At 35.2% G+C, this 20,088-nt stretch overlaps 3 protein-coding genes across 4 annotated transcripts; 1 reads left to right on the forward strand and 2 right to left on the reverse strand.

Annotated features, from left to right (window-relative positions):
• Window positions 1-5,127: 5,127 nt before the first annotated feature.
• LOC123921114 (pleckstrin homology domain-containing protein 1-like) lies at window positions 5,128-5,941 on the forward strand. Its single transcript, XM_045973525.1, has one exon. It carries the CDS (start codon window positions 5,294-5,296, stop codon window positions 5,726-5,728), a length of 435 nt encoding a protein of 144 aa, XP_045829481.1. The 5' UTR covers window positions 5,128-5,293; the 3' UTR covers window positions 5,729-5,941.
• A 1,665-nt stretch (window positions 5,942-7,606) lies between these two features.
• LOC123921113 (probable LRR receptor-like serine/threonine-protein kinase At3g47570) lies at window positions 7,607-11,493 on the reverse strand. 2 transcript variants are annotated; one of them, XM_045973524.1, is made up of 3 exons: window positions 10,863-11,382; window positions 8,598-10,755; window positions 7,607-8,216 (listed from the first exon to the last, which is right to left on the reverse strand). In XM_045973524.1, exons 1-3 carry the CDS (start codon window positions 10,863-10,865, stop codon window positions 7,861-7,863), a joined length of 2,517 nt encoding a protein of 838 aa, XP_045829480.1. In that variant the 5' UTR covers window positions 10,866-11,382; the 3' UTR covers window positions 7,607-7,860. The 2 variants fall into 2 exon arrangements, with proteins under 2 accessions (XP_045829480.1, XP_045829479.1); XM_045973523.1 differs by having other exon boundaries at window positions 8,598-11,493.
• A 1,429-nt stretch (window positions 11,494-12,922) lies between these two features.
• LOC123921115 (probable LRR receptor-like serine/threonine-protein kinase At3g47570) lies at window positions 12,923-16,039 on the reverse strand. Its single transcript, XM_045973526.1, has 2 exons — window positions 13,664-16,039; window positions 12,923-13,424 (listed from the first exon to the last, which is right to left on the reverse strand). Exons 1-2 carry the CDS (start codon window positions 15,915-15,917, stop codon window positions 13,069-13,071), a joined length of 2,610 nt encoding a protein of 869 aa, XP_045829482.1. The 5' UTR covers window positions 15,918-16,039; the 3' UTR covers window positions 12,923-13,068.
• Between the last annotated feature and the right edge of the window lie 4,049 nt (window positions 16,040-20,088).

Raw genomic sequence — 20,088 nt, forward strand, 5'->3', positions numbered from 1 at the left:
AACGTGACAAAGTATCTAATTAATAAACACATGACCGGACAAGTGACAAGTGACAACTCCAGGGGCGGAGCTCCTCAAGGGCCGGGAGGACCATGGCCCGCCCCAGTGGCAGAGCCAGAATTATTATAGACATTGCATTTACAGATCAATTGAGTGATGTGGCCTAGTGGTAAAGAAATTTGCGAATTGTTCTTTTAATTGTGGTGATTTAGAGATTGACAGCGATCGTCGACATGAATTGTGACCCATGAAAATAAGCGCGAATTGTTCTTTTAATTGTGTATAATTACTACTACACTTGTTTATTTTATTTTTAATATGATAGTAGTACTAAAAGTTGAATGTAGTACTACTCTACGTATGTAGCTTAACGCGTTTTTTGTTTTTTGAATGGCGTAGTTAAGTGTTGTATATACCAATGTGATGTTTTTATGGTTCCAAACTCATAGCTGCAGTATAGGCAACTTTTACAATCGTGATTTGACTTTACAAGACACTACTACTGTATTAATTTATTTGGTCGGTTCTAGATACCCATGGATTGAACTTTCAGAAACCGCACCCGCCCATCTAGACTCATGTAAGACTGAAAATTTACACTTGTTAACCTACGATGCGATAAACAATAATAGAGTTTTGACATAAACAATAATACCTGGTGTCATACCCAAATTTTGACATTCTTTTTAGTATTATATTATGCGTTTCTCTTTCAAATGTGTGTTAGACTAATTAGCAGTGTAGAGACTTTACAAGGGTGTATGAGCCCAAGCTTACGAGTTCGAGTTCCACTATTGTCATTTTTATAATCAGTAACTTTACCCAAAAAATCCAAAAAAATATGTTTAACATTTATTTTCTTTTTATTATTATTATTATTATTATTATTATTATTATTATTATTATCATCAAAAGTCAAAACAAAAAAACAACAATGTAACCCAAAAAAAAAAAAAACAGAAAAAACAATATGGTATTGTTGGTATTATGAAAAGTTCACACCATTTTTTTTATATCATCTTTATATATAGACTAGCGGTCAGACAGGGTGCGTTCCGCGTCTGTCTGTGTCTACTATGCAAATTATGTCCAAAAAAAGTCTTATGTAATATTGAGTTTGTTAGTAAAAGAACCGTAAAAAAAAAGAGTTTATTAATAAAAGAATTTTGCTGCTAAAAAAAAAGACACGCCTTATGTTATCGTGAGTTTGTTAATAAAAAAATTTTGTTGCTAAAAAAAATAAAATCAAGGATATTGTTGGTATTATGAAAAGTCCGCGCAAAATTTTTTTGTATCCTCTTTATATTTAGGTATAGATATATATAGATTAGCTGCCAGACAGGCGCATTCCGCTGTAATCCGTGTCTATTATGCAAACTTATGTTAAAAAAAGGGCTTAAATATCACATTAGTCCCATATGTTTTTTTTAAACACTCCCTGTAGGCAAAAGTTAATATGCATAAGAGGATGTTTATGCATGGTGCATAAACCCATAATTACTCGCGAGCCCCCCAGAAGTTTCTCGCGCGCGCCCCCCAGCCCCCCTTAAGGCTCGCTATCCCCACCCCCTTTCTGCTGATGCACACGTTTTGTTTTTATTTTTAGCCTACTAGGCCTGAAAGCCCATATTGCTACGCGCGCCCCCCAACTGCTACGCCCTCCCCCCAATTGCTACGCGCCCCCCCCATTTTCTAGCCCCCCAATTTCTAGCGCACCCCCCCAGGTTTTTTTTTTTTTTTAGATTTCTAGCGCACCCCTCAGAATCGAATTTGAACGGCAATGAAGAACGTATGAATTAGAATCGAATTGGGTAGCTTGGTTTTTCTTTTTGTGATGAGGTTTTTTTTAGTGATAAAATATTTGTGTTTTTGCTGAATGGAGACAAAGTAGAGTGATTAATTTTTTTTTTATTTTTTTTATAATTGTTGAGTGATTATTGGTTAGAGAATCTTGAGATGTTAATTTGGTTCAGTAATAGTAATAATAATGAAGGAATATTATTTCAATAATACAATAAATTCAATATTAAAAACACAATATTGATTTCAATAAACACATAAAACCATTTTATAATACAAATGGTTTCACTTTTTAACTCTCTGAAACCATTTAACCAGCATAATAGTTTCGAGGATTTTTAAAACCATAAAAACACAATATTGATTTCAATAAACACATAAAACCATTTTATAATACAAATGGTTTCACTTTTTAACTCTCTGAAACCATTTAATCAGCATAATGGTTTCTAGGATTTTTAAAACCATAAAAACACAATATTGATTTCAATAAACACATAAAACCATTTTATAATACAAATGGTTTCACTTTTTAACTCTCTGAAACCATTTAATCAGCATAATGGTTTCCAGGATTTTTAAAACCATAAAAACACAATATTGATTTCAATAAACACATAAAACCAATTTATAATACAAATGGTTTCACTTTTTAACTCTCTGAAACCATTTAACCAGCACAATGGTTTCCAGAATAATTGTAACGAAAATTCACTGTTCATCTTCTCTTACGCGAAACAGTGAAAACGTGATCACTGTTCATCCGCGATCACTGTTCATCTTCTTCACCTTCTCTCACGAACTCACACCTTCTCTCACGAACTCCGATTCCAATTCATCTCAGAAATTGCAAAACTCCGATTCCGATTCTGATTCATCTCAGAAATTGCAATTCGTTCTCGTTTTCGTTCGATTCAAGAGAATCAATTTGTAAGATTCCGATTGGAAAACGAAGATAGTGAGAGCGAAGAAGATTGAAGAGCTTGCAGCGGTTACAGCGATGATGGTTTGACATGATTTTAGTTTAAAACTAACTACTAAAATAATTAACCATACATAATACTCTGAAATTTATCCCTAATCAATAAAATAAAATTCAACCAATCAAAATTAAAAGCGTGATAAAAAAAATCTGAGGGGTGCGCTAGAAATCTAAAAAAAAAAAAAAACCTGGGGGGGTGTACTAGAAATTGGGGGGCTAGAAAATGGGGGGGGGGGGGGGGGCGTAGCAATTGGGGGGAGGGCGTAGCAGTTGGGGGGCGCGCGTAGCAATATGGGGGGCGCGCTAGAAATTGGGAGCTAGAAAATGGGGAGGGGGGCGCGTAGCAGTTGGGGGGCGCGCGTAGCAATATGGGGGGCGCGCATAGCAATTATGCACGGTGCATAAGCTTGGGCTTATGCACCTTAACCGGACCCCTCCCTGCATGTCCAATTCCTTTTGGTTTACATCTTTCCCGTCTCAAAAATGCTGACGTGGCTAACGGCGTGACATGTGGATGTTGACGTGACAAATGAAGGACCAAAACAAATATATATATATTAATGAAGGATTAGCTTATTTTTAAGCTTATGCAAACAACTTATGCAATTTTTATGTACTACTCTCTACGTTTCAAATTACTTGACGATTTTTGAAAAAAAAAAACAAGAAATTAAGAAAGTTTATTTTTGCACCTTATTTTCCTATTATACCCTTATTTTAATTCACCAATATTGTTTTTTGCACACACTTTCTCTTTCCGATAAATTTAATATGTTATGTACCAAAAAAAATAAAAAAAAATTAGTTTTTCAAATATATATTAAATCTTTTCAGGTTTCAACAACAATTCCTAAATATTTTGAATTTACATGAGGGTGTAATAGACAAAATATAACCTTAAATTATAAAAAAGACAAGTAATTTGAAAAAAATAAATTTTTCTAAAACGTCAATTAATTTGAAACGGAGGGAGTATTATAAGTTTGTCAAGGTAGTTTATGATAAAATAGCTTATAAAAATATAATTTTTACTAGTGTGAATTTATAAAATAGCATAAAACCTAATTTATATTGAATAAGCTGTTTGCATAAGCTCAAAAATAAGTTAATCCAAACGACGCCTTAACATTGCACAAACAAATAACAAGTGATCATTAAGGTACTAAAAAGTTGTTAATAATATAACTTGTCTTATATAAAAAAATTGGTTTTCCTTATTTATTTTTAAAATTAAAAAACGTTAAAGTAAAAACAATATTTTTTTTTTGAGTTTAATTCATATGCACCAACGGTGTAAAATAGTTTTACATGATCGTCCAATAAATAACCATAATTTTGTCATGTCATGTCAAGAAAGTAGGGTGAACTGGGGTGATGTGGCGGAAAACATGATTGATATTGGTTGACAGTGTAAAATTATTTTACATTGTCTGTGCATATCAATTAAATCCAATTTTTTTATGTTTTTTTTTTAATTTTTTTTGGGATTTTAAACTTTATTTTTTGGTTTTGGTCCTTCAATAATAATATTTTTTTTGGTTTTGCACGTCAGCATGCCACATGTCACGCCGTTAGCCACATCATCATTTTTGAGACGGGAGGGACGAAAACCAAAAGGAATTGGACATGCAGGGAGTGTTTTAAAAAAAAAAATACAGTGACTAAAACCAAAAAAACGGGAATATATAGGGACTAATGTGATATTTAAGCCTAAAAAAAAATACCTTATGTAATGGTGAGTTTGTTAATAAAAGATTTTTGCTGTTAAAAAAAAAAAGATATGTCTTATGTTATTGTGAGTTTGTTAATAAAAAAATTGTTGCTGCTCAAAAGAAAAAGTTAAGCGTATTGTTGGTATTACGAAAAGTTCACGATAAGAGTTTTTGTATCCTCTTTATATATACTAGCGGGTCAGACATGTGTGTTCTGCGTCTGCTTGTATCTAACATATGCTTGCATCTAAATGGCAAAAAAAAAAAATATTTAACTACCAGCGGCTAGACAGGCACGTTCCGCGCCAGTCTGTATCGTTATGCAAACTTATGTGAAATAAAAAAAAGTTTTATGTTATAATGAGTTTGTTAATAAAATATTTTTGTCGGTAAAAAAAAACAAATATATCTTATGATGTTATGATGAGTTTGTTAATAAATTTTTTTTTATTAAAAGTTATAGTATCGTTAGTATTTTAAAAAATTCACATCAAAATTTTTATATCTTCTCTTTATATAAAGGTAAGAATTGTAAGATAGATGTAAAAAAAAAATATTTAACCTAACAAATACTAAAATCCAAAATACATAATTGTTTTTTATATATATAATATTTTGATAAACGATAAGTAAATTGGGAAAGAGAGACAACTTTGTGTGCGGCGAATCCAGCAAAGCAATGTGATTGTGATGTAACAGTTTGTCTTTTATATCAAAGCCGAGTTATATAATAATTCTGCTTCCGATTCTTCCTTTCACTTTTCACTTTCCAATACCCTCCTCGTGAAACCGATCCGGTATGGCGAGCCTATGGCGCGCAGTATCCGGTTCAATCGAAAACCAAACCGATTACGACGGCATAGAATTCTGGTCTAACCCGGAACGAACCGGTTGGTTAATGAAACAAGGTGAATACATCAAAACATGGCGACGTCGTTGGTTCGTACTTAAACAAGGGAAGCTTTTCTGGTTTAAAGAATCAACAATCACACGCGTTTCAAAACCGCGTGGTGTTGTTCCTGTTGCTACTTGTTTAACTGTTAAAGGTGCTGAAGATATTCTTCATAAACCTTTTTCGTTTGAACTTTCTACACGCGCTGATACCATGTATTTTATTGCTGATTCTGATAAGGAGAAAGAGGATTGGATTAATTCTATTGGAAGATCTATTGTTCAACATTCTAGATCTGTTACTGATTCGGAGATCGTTGATTATGATAATGCTAAACGTTGATTAATCGCTGTTCACGCGCTTTGCCGTTGTTTTCTGTTATTCACGCGCCTTGTTTAGGTAATTTATCTTCTTTTTTTTGGATTGTGTATATTGTTATATTAAATTAAGATATTTTTGTTTGGTTTTGTGAAGAAACTATGTTTATGTACTCTGAATTGTTAATTAGAATGATTTTAGAATCCTTTGGAATGTGTTTGGAAGAGTTTATCTAAATACTTAATGCATGGTTGATTATGCGTTGATGGAATTTAATTTTGAGTCTACGAAGTCATAGACATAGATATGAACATAATTCAATGTAATTATAAGGGTTGGTTTCGGACACACGCGAGACATGTCTTATCTAAGGAGTTTCTGTGCTTTATAGTTTCATATGTTTTTCTGCCGGACCACACGCGAGGGCTAGCGGGGAGTGAAATTGATTTTAGTTAAAAGTGAGTTGAATGTGAAGAAAGTAAATCATATTTAAAGTCAAAAGTTATAAATACTCGCGTTAAGTTAGAATGACTTTTAGAGTCAAAATCAATTCTATTCGAGGATATTCAAACATGTCAAAATTGAAACCGAACATAGGTGCTCGTTTGGTTTAGTGGTGACTTTTAAGAATCACGGTGAATTTTCACGTTTTGACAGAAGCTTAGTTTTGTAGCATGTGGAAATCACAGCGAAAAAGCATCTCACGGGGAGCAAATGTCATGTCTTAGAATAAGCTTTTAGAAACAACTTTGTGGAGTTTATCATCGAAGAAACAACTTATACACCAGTTCTTATATGATAAGTGCTTATTGAATAAAAATAAATTATTTAGGCGAACGCTCTCTAAGTTGCAATATAAAAGTTTCCTCTAAAAGTTGTAGATTTGAGACACTGCAAGTTTCTTTATTGGAAGTTTAAAAGTCCTGAGCTGAATAGTTTACTAAAAGGAAACATTTGTTTATAGATATTATACTCTGGTTCTGCTCTGAATTTGATTCTGTTTTCACTCCGTTAGTGTTAAATTTTGTTTCCTGCCACTCATTGGAAGCACTTCTATGCCTTGATGCCAAAGTTTCATCATGAGCTAGACATTACAGTGGTTTTGCTTTTTGTTTTCACGATATCATGCCGTCACACTTGTGCCAAACACATCCTTCCATAAACTCAAATTTTTCATGCAATCTGAATTCATTGGATAGATAGGGTTAAAAGTTAACTATGGAAGAATACATGATTTCTTTAGCATCATTATAAAATATTACAAGGTACTAGTACTAGATTAAAGCTTCTAAGATTAAAGGTTCTATGGTTCTACCATTCCCATCAATTGATTTCGTACAACATCACCAAGGTGAGGTAGTTAATTTCGGGTCAAAGTGTGTATCCCTAGTTATGTTCTCTGTTTACGAAATAACCATGGTGAGATTGTGCGCGCGGCTATGCGCAGACTTCTTAGTGGACAAGCAAACAAACATAAATTTGTTATCTCAAAATCCACACGACAATGTCAGTTAGGGAACCGAATTGTTGTATCAATGGTTGGAAGAGGGAGCCATATCTTGAAAGCTAGTATTACTGCTATAAATAAGCTTCCCATTTCACAATCACAAACCCTCCAACTTCAAGCAAGATCTTTGAACAAACATTAATTTTCAACAATTTTGTTGTGTAGAGAACTGTATGAGCAACCAAGTTTATCATGTCTGTGGGGATTAAGCTAGAAGGTCCAAACTTGAAATCTCTTAAAATTTATCTATATTTATTACCTATCTTCAATACTCCACCATAGAATTAAACAGTGGTGAAGAACATTATTCATTATTATTTGGCGTTTCAATTTTTACTTTATTCATAAGCAATCTTTATGCACAGTAACTAAATGCAGCTGTCCTCAACAAAAACTAAGTTACTACTATCGATTTGTATAGGCTTAAAAGGTATAAATAGTATAGTGGACACTGATACAAGGATTTTATTAGATATATATCATAGAGACTGGTTAAAGTGGAACTCTAAGGGATGTTTCTTCACCACGTAGGAATTGAAGTGTGGTGAAAACACCAACAACTGAGAAAAACAAGATACCAGACACAGACTTTTCCAGCTGAGAGTCTCCAGGCAGGTGAACACAACTTATTTTTTATCATATCAATGGCTCAGAGTGCCAAATTCTGTTTAATTGCATGCAATTCTGTTATAGCATCTTTTATGTTCATTCGCTGAGCGGAGAATTCTACTGAACATGCTACTCCAATCTTAGCAAAGGACACCAAACTTTTGCGATAGTTGCCTTCAATAACCTCTGTCTGTTCGCCGACATATGGCACAAGCAACCGTGAATCCACTATCTCTGTGATTTTGTCTGGAATTGCCTTCTTACAGAATTCGTGTAGGCTTAGACCCTCACCAAACATGCAATCAGTTGGTCTTTTTCCGGTTAGCATCTCCAACAAAAGGATTCCATAGCTGAAGACATCTCCTTGTGGTGATAGTTGGCCACCTAATCCATACTCTGTTCCAACAACATTTCATCAGTAAGAAAAAAATAATATGTCAACCATAATTATATAAATGACGGCGAGCCACTGTGATCTTTCAAAATCTAAAGTTTAACTTTTGCAAATCCACGGTGGGTCATCGTAATTTTAGAAAACCTATCATAATACCAAACACACTAAAAACAAATCTTTTACCTGAGTTGGAGATTGTCATATACTAGGTTATGAAATTCATTGGAAAATCTTTGAATTAGTAGAGTTCAAAGTACTTACTAAGCTATAGCAACTATATATGATTTCTATCTAATGTAAATGACGATACAATATTGCTATTATAATACTAATCTAACAAGATAAACATTTTAAAGGATATCAAGGGATAGAGGGTACTTGACCTGGGGGAACATATCCAATGGTTCCCTTAACTGCATAGGAGCTACCATGATCATTACTTGAAATCATCGTCGCATCATGAAGGAACCTAGCTAACCCAAAATCTCCTAAGTAGGCAACCATTTCATCATCAAGTAGAACATTGCTTGGCTTAATATCACAATGAACGACAACTTGCTCAAAACTATTGTGAAGATAATCCAATGCGTGAGCTACATCCAGGGCAACACTTACACTTTGCGTAAAGTTGATATTTGGATTTCTCAATTCGAGTTGTTTATCGTTGTGCATCACATATTCTAAACTCCCCATAGGCATAAACTCATAAACTATAGCCTTGAAAACTTCACCATTATAATCAACACTTGAACAAAATGTCAAGAGCTTGAGAAGATTTTGATGTTTAACCTTTTCAAGAACTTTACATTCAGCCAAAAAACTCTTAGATGCCCCATGTGTTTCAAGTTTCAACACCTTTACCGCAATAGGTCCTTCAAACTGGATAAGGGATCCTTTGTATACAGAACCAAAGTTTCCCGTGCCTATCAAATTTGATGAAGAAAATCCGTTGGTTGCTTCATGTAGCTCTCGATAAGAAATCCCCAAGTGGCTATTTTGCAGAGATGGGGAAGAAAGTAACTTTCTTGTCTTTTTCCTTAGATAACATATAGTGATAAACACTATAAAAGAGATTAAAACCCCGCCAATTATAATGATGAAGATAACTTTAAAAGACCCTTTGTGTCTCTTTGAAGGTGATCTTGAGCATGCAGTGAGTTTCAGTTGAGGTATTCCCCCACAAAGATCTTTATTTCCAACGAGTGAAATTGTTGTGATGTTATTAAAAATCCCTCCAACAGGAACTTCACCATAGAGATTGTTAAAAGACAAGTTCAATATACTCAATGATGTCAAATCTTTTAGTTCACGAGGGATTATGCTTGAGAAGTTATTGCTAGAAAGGTCTAGGATTTGGAGGGATCTTAATGAGGAGCCCAAAAAGGAAGGTATACTTCCATGAAAAAAGTTTCTCTGCAACACAAGCTCTGTTAGTGTCAAACAAGCAGCAAGTGCATCAGGAATTTCACCTGACAACTTATTTGCATACAGATACAATATGGAAAGTTGCTTCAAGTTACCAAAATCTGAAGGAATGAGACCGGTTAACGAGTTATTGGACAAGTCAAGATTTATTAAATCTTTTAGATAGGCAAATGTTTGATTAGGTATATTGCCACTCAAGTTGTTGTCAGAAGCACCAAATGATTGCAACTTTGTGCAATATCTAAGAGTAAATGGAATGCTTCCTTCTAATTCATTGGTATGCAAGTAAAGCTCAGACAACACAGTAAGATTGCCAATTACAATAGGGATGTTACCAAATAAATTGTTTTCTTGTAAGACCAATATTACTATATTCTTCAACATTCCAATAGAATATGGAATTGTTCCCTCAAGGAAATTTTTCTTCATGTTAAAACCTGTTAGACCTATCAGTTGTCCAATTCCTTCTGGTATTCTTCCAGATATTTGGTTACTTGCCATACTAAGCCAAGTGAGATGGTTGGAAAAATTGCCTATACGCTCTTGCAATACGCCACCAAATCTATTGTCATCCAACATTAGTTCTTGCAATACTGTACAATTGGTTAGCGAGTAAAGGAAATCCAAATCGGGAGCTCCTCCATTCCCAAAATTATTATTTCCAATGTGAAACCTGTGAAGTTTGCTTAAGGATCCCAAAGTTGGAGGTATTAGCCCATTAAAACCATTCCATGATATATCAAACCATCGCAATTTAGTGAGGTTGGATATTGAACATGGAAAAGTTCCGACAAAGTGGTTCCCTCCGACCAAGAAGGCTCGAAGGCTGGGGAAAGCAACATGTATATTTGATGGAAGATAACCGAAAAACTGGTTTTCTCCAAGGACAAAAACTTGAATATTTGACAGATTGTAAAGAGAATAAGGAATTTCTCCAGAAAAGTTATTTGAACCCAAATTTAGCTCTTTCAAATTTGACAACTTACCCAAGACACGAGGTATGCTTCCTTCCAATTGATTTCTTGCAACTGTTATGTTTTGGAGTGATGAAATATTTCCTAGAGAAGGTGGAATAGTACCCACTAAATTATTTGCTCCAAGAAGCAACTTATTAAGCTGCATCATAGAACCAAACCATGATGGAATATGTCCAGTGAGCTGATTGTACAACAAGATAATTTCCTTAATATTGGTACAATTGCTTAGCTCAATAGGAATCTTACCATGAAACTTGTTCTTGCTCAAGTCAAGAACTTGCAACCTTTTCAAACGACCAACTTCTCTTGGAATTTCACCATGCAAATTGATGTTGGAAAGTTTGAGTTTTTTGAGAAATGTTAAATTTCCCAAGGCCGGTTCAAGAGTACCGCCCAAATTTTGATTTTCCAACTGCAAGACAAAGACTCTCATGTGGCGTCGACCACATGTAACACCCTCCCATTCACAAAAATGAAGAGATTCATTCCATGATGGAAGATAATCAGGTTCACCATTAGTAAGCTTTACTTTCAAAGAAAGCAAAGCATGTTTGTCAGTCACTGAACTCAAACTCAAAGCAAGAGCAACTGTTGTTGACAACGTAGCAAAATAGAGAAGAAACATGATATATGTCCTCATTTTGCAATTAGCTAGTGAATGTGTATTAGAAGTAAAAAACAATATTCTAGTGCTTGTTTTGAGCTATACTTTATCGATATAAAACAAAAGTATATGTAATAAGAAAATTGATATATTGTCCTCCTTAATTTATATTTTAAGAATGTTGCTTTAATACAGTATGAATCCGCGTGAAAATGTTTGTTTTTGTGGAAAATGATACGCTTGAAAATAACATGGACGTGTGGATTGGGGGCTAAGGTTCACTAGGAATAAAAGTATTATATGGATAGCAATAATCAAAATTATTATATTAAAATCATCATTGAGTACACGATTTGGTACCATACTTATGGGATTGGATTGTCACGCAATAACTGTTCCTAGCCGTCCGATCTGTAATCGACGATCGAGATTGTTTATGATTGATTTTACAATTGTGTGATCTGAACCGTCTGATTTAAAATCAACGATCCAGATCTAAAACAGTGTGAAACTGCGTGCTGCTTGTACAACAGCAAATCGAGGTCGGTCCCCATACATATAGCCCAATATGCAAGTTGGGCACTGATAGCGATTTATTGCAGTAAAAAAACTCTTTACCGTTATATTGCGGCTATTGATGATAAATTAGACGGTTCAGATTAATGCAACTCTAAAATTGCTCTAAACCATCTTGACTTTAGACTTTAAATCAGACGGTCATGATACAAAACAGAAAAAACTGTTTATTTTGACAACAGCAAATCATGTTCGGTTGGGGACTATGGCATATTGTTGGGTGACTGAATTGGAATGGAAGACTTGACTTTAAAGAGTAAACGTTTAACTAAAGAGTAATAATAATTATAACCGGAAGATAACATAATTGTTAATGCGTTATGCGTTTATTATATTACTTACTCTTTGTTTGTAGATCAAACTTCGATTGTTTGGATAGATCTCATCTCAAGAACATGGCAAAAAAGTCAAATTATTTAGTTGCCAAATTCTTCCATTGTTTCATTATTTTTAGAACTTTAAGGGTGCGTTTGGTGTGCATGATATGATAAAGATAAGATAGGATAATAAGCTGGATAAGAATATGATTGAATAGTAACATGATAAGCACATATCTTATCATGTGTTTGATGCACATAGAATAAGGTATCTCGTGTTTGGTGCACATTTGATATTGACATGATAAAATACATGTTATATTTAAATGACAAAATTATTCTTGTGAACATAAAAGGGTCATAACTTTGAGATAAACATAAATATAAATCAATCATTAGGAACAAAATATTAAAAAAAAAAGTTTGTGACGATGGAACATCCCATTTATATTTTTAGAGACTAAAATAAAAAAATTCACTATAATTTTAAGCAAGAAAAACTTTTTTTATTTTTTTAAAAATAAAACAAGTTAAACCACGAATTAACATTTTAATCAAATAAAACAATTATAGTAGTAATCAATGACAAATATAAATACATAGTATTATAAAAAAATTGACTGCAAGTTCGACTCCATTCATGACTTATTCTCAGATCTTTTACTTTCAATCAAAAATAATATTAAAAAAATATCGCATAGTTATTATTTTATTTCAAAGTTTGATATTAAAAATGATTTAACAATATTAGTTTTCATAAAACAAAATTGCCAAACAATAATTACTTGCATATATGTCAACCAACAACATTTTCAAACAATACAATGCATTTATTGAAACCAACTACAAACACAAATTGTTATCACAATACATTGCAATTGTAATTCAAACACACTTGATGGATTAAAAAAAAACACATTGAAAATAAATTTTCTTATCACAGTATCACTGATTCCTAACATGGAAACTTTGATTTGATTTCATTTAGCTTAACTATGACATCTTTTATCAGCATTCGATGAGCAGGAAACTCTTCTGAACATGCAACTCCAATTCCAGCAAACATCACCAAACACTTATTGATTTTGTTTTTAACAATTCCTGTTTGATCTTCAACAAATGGCAAAAGCAAATGTGAATCTACTATCTCAATGATTCCTTCTGGAATTTTCATCTTGCAAAATTTGTGTAGGCTTAGATTCTCATTAAACATGTTATTTGTCGGCCTCTTTCGGGTGAGCATTTCTAAAAGAAGAATCCCGTAGCTGTAGATATCTCCCTGGAGTGATACTTGACCACCTGCTCCATACTCTTTTCAACCAACAATTTCAAATATTTAGGAAAAATTGAACAAAATGTAACACTTTAATTAAAAGAATTTGAATGAGATTATTGTCAAAGTCAGGACTACAAAATTTGAGTGGCATTGCTAAAAATGTAATTACGTTGAAATAGTACACTTTGTAATTTCTATATAATCTAAACAAGAATAAATTATCATGGCTAACAATTTGATGGATAGTAATAAGCAAGAGATATAAAGAACTTACCAGGAGGAACATATCCTATAGTTCCCTTAATTATTGTGGAGGAACTAACTTGATCATTACTTGAATGTCCTATCCCTCCATGAATGAGCCTTGCTAAGCCAAAGTCTCCCAAGTGGGCTACAAAGTCATCATCAAGAAGAACATTGCTTGGCTTAATATCACAGTGAACTACGGCTTGCTCTGTATCATTGTGTAGATAATCAAGTGCATGAGCTACATCAATGGCAATGTCTACCCTTTGTTTGAAGCTGAGATTTTGATTGCCAGACTCTTCACTATCATACAATAACTTTTCTAGACTCCCATTAGGCATGAACTCGAAAACTATAGCTTTAAAGTCTTCACCATTATAATCAACACTTGAACAAGTTAGGACCTTGACAAGATTCCGGTGCTTCATATTTGCTAGAGCTTTGCATTCTGCCATGAAACTCTTTGCTGCTCCACGTGTTTGAAGATTCAACACCTTTACAACGATAGGTCTTTCAAAGTGGAGAAGTGATCCTTTGTAAACAGATCCAAAGCTTCCTGCTCCTACCAAGTTAGATGAAGAAAAACCATTGGTTGCTTCATGTAATTCACCATAAGTAACCCTCAAGTTCCCGTTTTGCAAAGATGGTGAAGAAGGTAACCTTTTGGTTTTTCTGGTAAGGAAATGGACAGTTATAAAAGCTATGAAAGAGAACAAAATCCCACCAATTACACTAATGAGGATAAGTTTCTTTTTGAGAGATTTTTTGTGTTTCTTGGAAGGCGCCCTAAAACATTTAGGAAGCTTCAATTGAGGTATCCCTCCACAAAGATTCTTATTTCCAGTTAGTGAAATTGTTGTGACATTGCTAAAGACACCTCCTATTGGAACCTCACCATAGAGATTGTTAAATGATAAGTCCAACTTATTAAAAAATGTAAGATTTTCTAGTTCAAATGGGATTATGCTTGAGAAATTATTGCTAGAAAGGTCTAGGATTTCAAGTGATCTTAAAGAGGAGCCCAAGAACAAAGGTATAGTTCCATGGAAGAAGTTTCCACCCAACACAAGTTGTGTCAAATCTATGCAAGAAGCTAAATCGTTAGGAATTTCACCAGACAATTTATTTAAGCTTAGATACAATTGCGAAATATGTTTCAAGTTACCAAAATCTGAAGGAATAGGGCCGGTGAAGGAGTTGTTGGACAAGCCAAGATAAATTAAACCATCTAGATAGCCAAATGTTTGATCGGGAATATGACCACTCAATTTGTTACTAGAGAAACTTAACTCCTGCATTTGGGTGCAATTTCTTAATGAAATTGGAATGCTTCCTTCCAATTTGTTTCCAGATAGATCTAGTTGGGATAACATAGTAAGATTACCAATGACTATAGGGATGTTACCAGATAATTTGTTATCTTCAAAGCCCAATGATCCTATATCCTTAAGCTTTCTTATTGAATCTGAAATTGTTCCCTCTAGGAAATTGTATCCAATTTCTAAGTCAGTTAAACCAATTAGTTGTCCAATTCTTTCTGGTATCACTCCATGTATTTGATTATATTCCATATGAATCAAACGGAGATGGGTGGAAAAGTTTCCTATAATGTTCGGCAACACACCACCAAATCCATTGTCAAAAATATATATCTTTGACAATTGAGTAGAGTTGGTTAGCGATGAAAGAAAATCCAAATCATGAGCTCCTCCACTCCCAAAATTATTACCTCCGATATTAAACCATTCAAGTTTATTTAATTGACCCAAAGTATTAGGTATTGACCCAAAAGAAGCATTATATGATATATCCAACATTTGGAGTTCAGTGAGGTTGGATAATGAAGACGGAAAAGTTCCGCTTATTTGGTTGCCTCCAATAATGAATTCATTAAGATTGGGAAAAGCAAGATGCATATTTGATGGAAGACTACCGAAAAGATTGTTTCCCCCAATATCCAAAACTTGAATATTTGATAGGTTGTAAAGAGAATTAGGGATTTCACCTGACAAATTATTTGAATCTAGATTCAGTATTTTCAAATTTGACAACCTACCCAAAGAATAAGGTATGCTTCCTTTCAAGTGATTTTGTGCAAGTGATAAATTTTCGAGTGATGAAACATTTCCCAGGGAAGATGGAATAGTACCAAAGAGATTATTGGCACCGAGATTCAACTGAGTAAGTTGCATCATTGACTCAAACCATGTCGGAATTCTTCCAGAGAGTCGGTTGCTGTGCAAGAAAATTACCTTGATAGCTGTGCAATTTGTGAGTTCCATAGGAATTTCGCCATGAAGATTGTTATTGTTTAAGTTAAGAACTTGCAATCGCTTTAAACGACCAATTTGACTTGGAATTTCACCATACAAATTGACATTTTTAAGTCGTAGTATTCTCAGAAATGTTAGATTTCCCACGGATGGTCCAAGAGTACTGATGGATAATTTTCGCAAGTGAACGAAATATCACGTAGTAATAAAATATCGATCCACAGAGATTGTGTGATTAAACTAGTCTAATAGTGTTCATAAACATTATGCAAGAAATACACATAAATTGGGGGTATGTTGAGTGATGAATTGTTAGAAAACGTGCTTTGTGATAAGTGGAAAAGCGAGGTAGAATCATCGGAATCACCTAGTCTATAGCTAAATCACATGCAATCTACCTTATCATATGAATTTACTCAAGTGTTCACAACTGGATCAACAAATTAGTGAATCGCAATCTCTTGTCAAAATCCACTCTATTCGTTGTCGATACTCCCCCGATCTCTCGGGCGGAAGCTACCTACAACGAATGATATGAAAGCGCATCGATCGTTCGCTACACTCTATGTTTCAATCTCTCGACCGGAAACACTCGAGTGCTCAATGCAATTCAGTTCAGACATTAAATCAATATTCTCATACGTGACTTAACTCAAAATCATTACAACACTAATGAAGGATCATAAAGCATTAAGAGAAGAATTGCATTAAGTAAACACTGTTACAGAGTAAATCCTTACAATTAAGCAGATTACATAAGATTCAACTACATCCTAAGCTATCATAGATCCTACCTCCACAAGGAATTTAGCTCCTCATGTTGCTTCGATCGCGTCCTAGCGTCAACTTCATGGCTTGAGATTCCATGCTATTGAGGAGCTTGAAGCTATCCTATGAAGGTCTGGATCCAACCCTTAAAGCTTCCAAAACCAGAAAGTAGATGAATGTAGCAGATTTTCCAACACCTTTTACAGAAAATGCAGAATCCTTATATAATAATCGCAACCACGCCGCGCGCCAGATCTATCACGCCGCGCGTGGTTGCAAATCCTTCAACTACGCGGCGCGTGTAACGGTATCACGCGGCGCGTGATCAAATCTGAGGTCTCTGATCTTCAACTCTGCAATCTTTACGCCGCGCGTGATAGCTCCACGCCCCCGGCGCAGTTGTCCTTCCTTCCTTCACGCCGCGCGTGGTCAGTGCTACGCCGCGCGTGATCAAGTCAGAGAGCAATCCAATTCTGATCAAAGCTTCACGCCGCGCGTGGTCAGGCATCACGCCGCGCGTGGTCATGGTGAAAACTTGGCTCCCTGTGATCTCCATCACGCAGCGCGTGATGGGCTACGCCCCCAGCGTAGTGAAAATCAGCAATTTCCTGCAATTTTTCCTGTTTTCTTGCAAAACAAGTAATCATGCTTATGAATAGATTTCTCTTACATTTATTGCTTAAAACCTACTAAAATGCATTTAATGTTGTTAAAATAGGCATGGATTAGAGAGTGTGACGATCCGTCATCACAACCCCAAACTTAAACCTTTCCTTGTCCTCAAGGAAACAACTTTTACCTCAAGCTTTTGTGTCAAGACTTTGGCATTTTCCTTAGATTCACTCGAATCATACATACGTGAGAATCACCTGATGATCAATGATCCACCTGCAAACAATGCTCAATTGCACAATTGTTCCCGCAAGGCATTTTCAAGTAATTCACACTTTTCAACCAAGGCTCTATTATTCCATCACACTACTCACATACACTCTTCAATTAAGGTAGTTCACTCAAATCAACACATCAATGCAAGTCAACAATAATTTTGCAAGTAGTCTAAGAATTCATTCGGTTCACTTTGTGCACACACTTTAGAGGTCTTTTAGGGTTATAACGTGGCTTGGCTAGGGTGGATGGTGACATTTTGGGATAAGTAGTAGAAAAACTTGGAGTTAGATCCCCCTAAGGTCAAAAATTTTCATAAACCAAACCCCTTTCTTTTGAACTATAGTGGACTAGAGAACTTTTTCAATTCATCAAACAAAGTTTTGCAATTCTTTTGAATTCAAGGCTATCACTTCTTTTTGTACTTCTTTTCTATTTTTTTCACATTCATCTCTTTTTTCATTTTTTCATTTCTTTTCAACATATCTTTTTTTTTTTTTAATACTTTTCTTCAAACTTTCTCATGACATCGAGCCTTGCAAATTTTTGAAATTTCTCTTTCAATCAAAACTTTTTATAAGTTCTCTAGTACCCTCACCCCAAACTTTATCTGTTGCTAATTCCAAAGAGCAACCCCAAACTTAGTGGTGAGCAATGCGCATCAACCACTAATTAGGTGCCTAACCTCCAAGAAAGTCATTCCTTTTTTACATCAAAAATTTCTTAAGGTTGTGCAAAATAACATTTTCTTTTTCAGCTCAAATTGGTTAAGCAAAGAATAATTATATGTAAGGGTGGATAGAAAAGCTCAAAGGTACCAAGGAACATGCCTCGTGTGTGCTACAAAAGTACCAATCAAATAAAAAGACGACAAGCAAAATCGAGAGACAATACATGAGTGGATATCACACATAGAAGAAAAAGGAGTGTTTGGCTCAATACCTCTCGGTTGGGTCGAATCAAAGAACCGGTCAAAAAGTGTGCGTTCCCTTCCTTTGCCTCTTGATCACATGAGTGCAACAAGCTATTGCACTGCAAGTTTCACAAATTACACACGGAGAAAATCATGCAATTGATACTCAAGTAACTAGAAGGAACATGCCAAAATATTGAAACAAATTCTAAAGGGAAAAATCATTCCACAATCATACACAAAAAGATTCAAATTCAAGGTTAAAAAAATAATACATCCAGCCAAATCCAAGCAACCTCGAGCAATTATTTTCAAAGTGATAAATGCAACACACGTTCAGCAGAAACTTAGAGAGCATAGAAATGTTTTTCCTAACAATTTTGAAACTCCTTACCAAAAGAAATGCATAGGCTATGAGTGAAGAAAGGAAGGTTAAATAAATTCACTTGCACTGATTTTAGGCTTCACATCACACTTAAAAGCTTAGTGAAATTGATAGATCTGAAGCCTAAAACCAAGCAGATGAATCTGAACCTTGATGCATTGTGAGTCTTCAGCTGAAAAAGGAAGAGTTTAAATAGTCAGAACAGGGTCAACTGATGATGCCGCGCGTGGTCTACCCTACGCCGCGCGTGATATTCATTTCAAAAATTCAGTTTGACCAAAATCCAACGGTCATGTTGACCAACGACGCCGCGCGTGACATCCTTCACGCCGGGCGTAATTCCTAGCTCAAAAATCCTTCCTTCTCTGGTCTTGACCATGTTGCGCGTGGTATAGGTCACGCCGCGCGTGACAGAAACAGTGACCACCAATCTCAAGTCCCAGTAGTTATGCTGCGCGTAAGGCACTTTCACGCCGCGCGTGGTGATAATCATGTGACACTCCCTTCTTCACCTTTACACTACGCCGCGCGTGGCATCCTTCACGCCGGGCGTAATTAATCAACCAGAGGCACCATTTTTCTCACTTACACTACGCCGCGCGTGATACGTGCTACGCCCCCAGCGTAGTGTATTTCCTTAGTCCTCTGTTTTTCTGCTCCGGATCCTGCTGAAAAGTGTTCTTCGCCTGAAACTTCAAAACAAAACAAACTAAAACATTAGAAACCGTTGGGTTGCCTCCCAACCAGCGCTTGTTTAACGTCGCTAAGCTTGACGGTACTTACCCCTAAGGGTTTTTAAAGAATAGAGCAACATTGTGGCGAACAAGCTCCCCACCTCGATACACTTTCAACCTCTGACCATTCACCTTAAAACTCTGATTCTCCTCCCCTGGCTTAAAGATTTCCACAGCCCCATGTGGAAAAACCTCTTTCACTACAAATGGACCTGACCATTTAGACTTAAGTTTCCCGGGAAACAATTTGAATCGAGAGTTAAATAGTAGTACCAATTGTCCTTCATGAAACTCTTTGGGAACCAATTTTGCATCATGATAGCGCTTAGTCCTCGCCTTGTACATCACTGCATTCTCATAGGCCCGTTCTCGCCATTCCTCTAACTCATTAAGTTTCAACAACCGAGCTCTACCGACAAGCATAGCATCCATATTCAATTTCTTGACAGCCCAATATGCCTTGTGCTCTAGCTCAACCGGTAAGTGACAAGC

This window comes from Trifolium pratense, linkage group LG4 (assembly GCF_020283565.1).
Source record: "Trifolium pratense cultivar HEN17-A07 linkage group LG4, ARS_RC_1.1, whole genome shotgun sequence".
Taxonomy (NCBI): Eukaryota; Viridiplantae; Streptophyta; class Magnoliopsida; order Fabales; family Fabaceae; genus Trifolium; species Trifolium pratense.

Coding starts and splice junctions, on each gene's coding strand:
- LOC123921114 (XM_045973525.1), top strand. CDS start 5,294: ATGGCGAGCCTATGGCGCGCAGTATCCGGTTCAATCGAAAACCAAACC.
- LOC123921113 (XM_045973523.1), bottom strand. CDS start 11,256: ATGAGGACATATATCATGTTTCTTCTCTATTTTGCTACGTTGTCAACA. Junction 8,217..8,597: donor CATTGGATATGTTCCCCCAG/GTCAAGTACCCT, acceptor TTGTTGGAACAG/AGTATGGATTAGGTGGCCAA.
- LOC123921115 (XM_045973526.1), bottom strand. CDS start 15,917: ATGGAACTCACAAATTGCACAGCTATCAAGGTAATTTTCTTGCACAGC. Junction 13,425..13,663: donor TATAGGATATGTTCCTCCTG/GTAAGTTCTTTA, acceptor TTGGTTGAAAAG/AGTATGGAGCAGGTGGTCAA.